The sequence below is a fragment of the Nannospalax galili genome, unplaced genomic scaffold (assembly GCF_000622305.1).
Source record: "Nannospalax galili isolate Female #2095 unplaced genomic scaffold, S.galili_v1.0 scaffold2094, whole genome shotgun sequence".
Lineage (NCBI taxonomy): Eukaryota > Metazoa > Chordata > Mammalia > Rodentia > Spalacidae > Nannospalax > Nannospalax galili.
This window is the reverse complement of record NW_008335359.1, coordinates 32,879-37,649: the sequence shown is the minus strand read 5'-3', so window position 1 is coordinate 37,649 and position 4,771 is coordinate 32,879. Positions and strand designations below refer to the sequence as shown.

Sequence of the window (4,771 nt, the reverse complement as noted above, 5' to 3'; positions counted from 1 at the left end):
CCCCCCCTTCTCCTTTTTGAGACAGTGTCTTAATATGTAGCCCTGGCTGGCCTGGAACTGGCTGTGTAGACCAGGCTGACCTTGAACTCTCAGAGATTGCCTGTCTGCCTCCCATCTGATGGCCTGACCCCTGGCTTTTTTCTTTTACAAATCATTGCATCAGCATGTCATTTATGTTGATAACAGGAGGTTTTGATGCTTTTTACATTTTGTGCCCCAGGTAAGTTCTCAGTAGACTTATCTTAAGGAGGAACATGGTTGAGAGAAAAGAATTTATTTCTGCAACAGAGTTGGGGTTCAAACAGAGGTCTAACCAGCTCCAGGGTTTAAAATATTTTACATATTATTTTTATTTTATGTGTATGAGTGTACTTCCTACATGTATGTAAGTGTACCTTCAGTGCAGGTGGAGGTCAGAAGAGGGCCTCAGAACTAGAGTTATGATGGTTGTTAGCGCTGTCATGTGGGAACCAGACCCTGGTCTTCTGTAACAGCAGCCAGTGCTCTTAAGCTGAGCCATCTCTTCAGCCCAGCTCCAGGGTTTAAATCCTTAACTCTCAGGTTGCCCTAGGGACTGGAGACTTGGTGGGTGTTGGCCAGAGGGACTGACATCTGTGGGTTCTGCTCCATCCTTTACCTCAGGAGGAGACCCCACTGTTCCTGGCTGCCCGTGAAGGCAGCTATGAGGCTGCGAAGCTGCTGCTGGATCATTTTGCCAACCGCGAGATCACAGATCACCTGGACAGGTTGCCTCGGGATGTGGCCCAGGAACGGCTACACCAGGACATTGTGCGGTTATTGGACCAGCCCAGTGGGCCACGCAGCCCACTTGGCTCTCATGGCTTGGGGCCCCTGCTCTGTCCACCAGGGGCCTTCCTACCTGGCCTCAAGGCGGTGCCATCAGGGGCCAAGAAGAGCAGAAGACCTCCAGGCAAGGCGGGTCTGGGGCCACAGGGGACCCGGGGTCGGGGCAAGAAGCTGACACTGGCCTGCCCAGGCCCCCTGGCCGACAGCTCTGTCACACTGTCACCGGTGGACTCGCTGGACTCCCCACGGCCCTTCGGTGGGCCCCCGTCTTCCCCTGGAGGCTTCCCCCTGGAAGGTTCCTATACCACCACGGCCACTGCAGTGCCCTTTGCACAGCTTGGAGCAGGCCGCCCTTTGGGACGCCAGCCTCCTGGAGGCTGTGTGCTCAGCCTGGGCCTGCTCAACCCTGTGGCTGTCCCCCTTGATTGGGCCCGGTTGCCTCCACCTGCTCCTCCAGGGCCCTCATTCCTGCTGCCCCTGGCTCGGGAACCCCAGCTGCTCAACCCAGGGACTCCCGTTTCTCCCCAGGAGCGGCCCCCACCCTACCTGGCTGCCCAGGGACATGGGGAGGAATGCCCTGTAGTGGGGACTCAGGGCAGCCCCACTAAGGCCCGCTTCCTGCGGGTTCCCAGCGAGCATCCCTATTTGACTCCATCCCCTGAGTCCTCAGAGCACTGGGCCAGCCCATCCCCTCCTGCCCTCTCAGACTGGTCCGACTCTACGCCTAGCCCCGCAACTGCCACGGGTGCCACAGCTCCTGGGGCTCTGCCTGCTCAGGCACACCCGCTGTCTGTTCCTTCCCTTCCTCAGGCCCAGACCCAGCTGGGGCCTCAGCCAGAAATCACACCTAAGAGGCAGGTGTTGGCCTAAGTTCTTGGATCTTGGGGCCACTGAAGTGACACCCCTCTCTGGCTCCTCTCTCTCCCTTTTATTCTCATTTTCTCTCTCTACAGCCCCTCTGTACCTCTCTCTCTCTCCTAGTGTGACCAAGCTGGTCACCAACCCAGACTCCCAGTCTTCCTTTATTTATAATGGGTGGAGGCTGACCTCCTATCCTCTGGCCCTCTACCGGGTCTGGGACTCCTCTTGACCCCTCTCCCTGGCCCCATTCTGTTTTCCCACTTCCTTTTTTTTGCCTCCTTTGGCTTCTCATTTTCTCACACTCTGACACAAGTGAATTATTATTTTTCTTTTTTACATTTTGTATAGAGAAAAATTCATTTAAACAAACTTATTATTATTTTTTACTATATATATATGGAGATGCTCCCTTCCCCTGCAAATCCTCCAGTGCCCCCGTGGGGCTGAATCTGTGGGCCTATTCGGCCATGAGGGATTCTGTGTACCCAGTACACAGGCATGACCAGGATTCTGTGTACTGAGTACATGGCCCTGGTATGTACCAAGTAGCCAGCTTGGGCACAACCCTCCTGGGGTCAGGGGACACTTGGGAGCCTCCTTCCCCTTCCTTTGCCCCTTCCTTCACTTCACTGCATTCCAAAGACTTACAGGCTCACTGGGAAAGGGTCCTTCAGGCCCAAAAGCCCTCACCTCCAGGCATCCCACCCCCCCAGAGCCTGGCTCACCTTCTTTTGGGAACTGGGAGGCAGCTGATGGGAATGGGATCAGAGGAGATGTATGCATTCCACTATCTCTCTGAAAATGCAGGACTGAAGGTAGGGAGGTGCTTCCTGTATTCCCTGGTTCAGCCTCACAGCATAAATATTTTCAGATTATTTTTGTAACATGACATTTGACCACAGTCCCTGTGTATCTGAGTTCCCAGACCCTGCATTGCTACAGTCCTCCAGTTCCCATACCACCTAATAAAGGATAGTTGACACCCCATGTCTGTGCTTTTTGTTTCTGTGTAAGTGAGGTCTGAAGAGGTGGTTGGGACACTACTTCTTCAGGGTCAACTTGAATGCCCATCACGGGGGAAAGTCATGTGGTTTGCCTATCCACCCTTGCGTCTTCTTTTGCCAGGTATCCTAGTTTCATTTCTGTTGCTGTGATACGATACCAACTAAAAGCAACTTAGAGGAGAGAGGGTTTTTTTCTGCTTACAATTCCAAGTTACAGTCTGTCCTAGTTTCATTTCTGTTGCTGTGATAAGCACCATGCCCAAAAGCAACTTAGGGAGGAATGGGTTTATTTCACTTTACAGCTTATAGTCCATCTTTGAAGGAAGTAAGGTAGGAGCTTGAAGCAGAAGTAATGGAGGACTGCTCCTTGCTGGCTTGCTCAGCTACCTTCTGTATCTTAGACCCACCTGCCTAGGAATGGCACCATGCACAGTGGACTAGGTCCTCCTACATCAATCAGCAACCAAGAGAATGTTCCACAGACATGCCCACAGGCCATTCTGATGAGGAGATCAACTGAGATTGCCTCTTCCCAGGTGTGTCAAGTTAACAACCAAGACTGGCCGTCATAAGTCTATTGTAGAAAAGTCAAGGCAGGAATCTAAAACAACTAGTGACATCACGTCTACAGTGAATAGCAGGGTGAAGTGATGCATACATGCTTGTTTTTGTCCAGCTCCATTTCCCTTCTAACATACAGCTCAGGGATGCCCCTCACCCCCTCGAGGGAATAGTGCTGCCCACATAGGACTGGGTCTTTCACAACAATTTAAGTCAATCCTCGAGAAGCATACTCCCAGGCCAACCTGATGTAGAAAATTCCTCATTGAGGCTCGCTTCCCAGGTGATTGTCAAGTTGACAGAACACGAGGTGATTCCAGTGTTGGATCTTGGATGGTCACCTGCTTTAAGATGACCACATTCACATTTGAGAACTTTTTTCTTTAACAACTTTATTATATTTAACATTTTAAAAAATATTAGGTGTAGCCAGGAGTGGTGGCATACGCCTTTAATCCCAGCACTCAGGAGGCAGAGGCAGGTGGATCTTTGTGAGTTCAAGGCCAGCCTGGTCTACGTAGTGAGTAGACCCTGTCTCAAAAAGACAAAAAAAAAAAAAAAAAAAAGTGTATGAGTGTATTGCCTGCATGTATGTAAGTGCACCAGTGTTCTGCAATGCCTGCAGAGGTCAGAAGAGGGCATTGGACTCCCTTGGAACTGGAGTTACTGACCATTGTTACCACCATGTGGGTGCTGGGAATTGAACCTGGGTCTTCTGCAAAAGCAGCTAGTAGTACTTGATAGGTAAAAAGTTGGCAGAGAGCGAGCGAATGGAGGAGGAGGCACCAGGACACAGATAAAATTCCATCAAAATAGGGTTTATTAGCAAAGGAACACATGGGACAGATTCCCTTCTGGGCAGGGTCTTGAGCTGGGGTCTTTTAAAAGGGAGGCTTCTGCCTCCTGCAGAAGGCGGGAAGATGTAATTTTTTAAAGTTGGGGGCGGGGAGTGGGAGAGCAGGACTGTCCTCTTTAGAGATCAAAGGGGAAGCCTGCTGTGTTGGCCAAACAGTGGAGAAAAGTCTGCTTCTCTTGACTTCAAAGACCAAGGTGCTTATCAGCTTGGTTCCCTTTTCTCAGGAGCATGAGAAGTCCTTGGGATCGTGTTGGTGAGGGGGCAGGGCTATCTGAACCTTAACAGTACTCTTAACTGCTAAGCCATTTCTCCAGCCCCTAAAAACTTTTATTATTATTATTACTGGATGTGTATATGTGTGTGCGTGCGTGTGTGTGATATGTATGATGTGTGTGGTGTGTAATGTGTTTTTTGAGGTGTGTGATGTGTGTGGTGTATGGTGTGTGTATATGATGTGTGTACGTGTGCATGATGTGTGTGATGTGTATATGATATATGTGGTGTATGATGTATGTGTGATGTGTTTTTGATATATATGATGTGTGTAGTATACGATATGTGTAAGATGTATGTATGCATGTGCATGATGTGTGTATACATGATGTGTGTGTAATGTGTGTGTCTGATGTATGTGTGTATAGTGTGGAATGTATGGGGAGTATTGTAGGAATGACTTTTACAA

General features: G+C 50.0%; 1 protein-coding gene across 1 annotated transcript in view; it reads left to right on the top strand.

The window, feature by feature from the left end:
- Notch3 (notch receptor 3) overlaps positions 1–2,653 on the top strand; it is a 54,011-nt gene extending 51,358 nt beyond the window's left edge. The window contains exon 33 of the mRNA XM_008829989.3: positions 643–2,653. Within this exon, the coding sequence (XP_008828211.1) occupies positions 643–1,677 (1,035 nt within the window). The 3' untranslated portion in view covers positions 1,678–2,653. The remainder of the gene's footprint in view (positions 1–642) is intronic.
- The last annotated feature ends 2,118 nt before the right edge of the window (positions 2,654–4,771 follow it).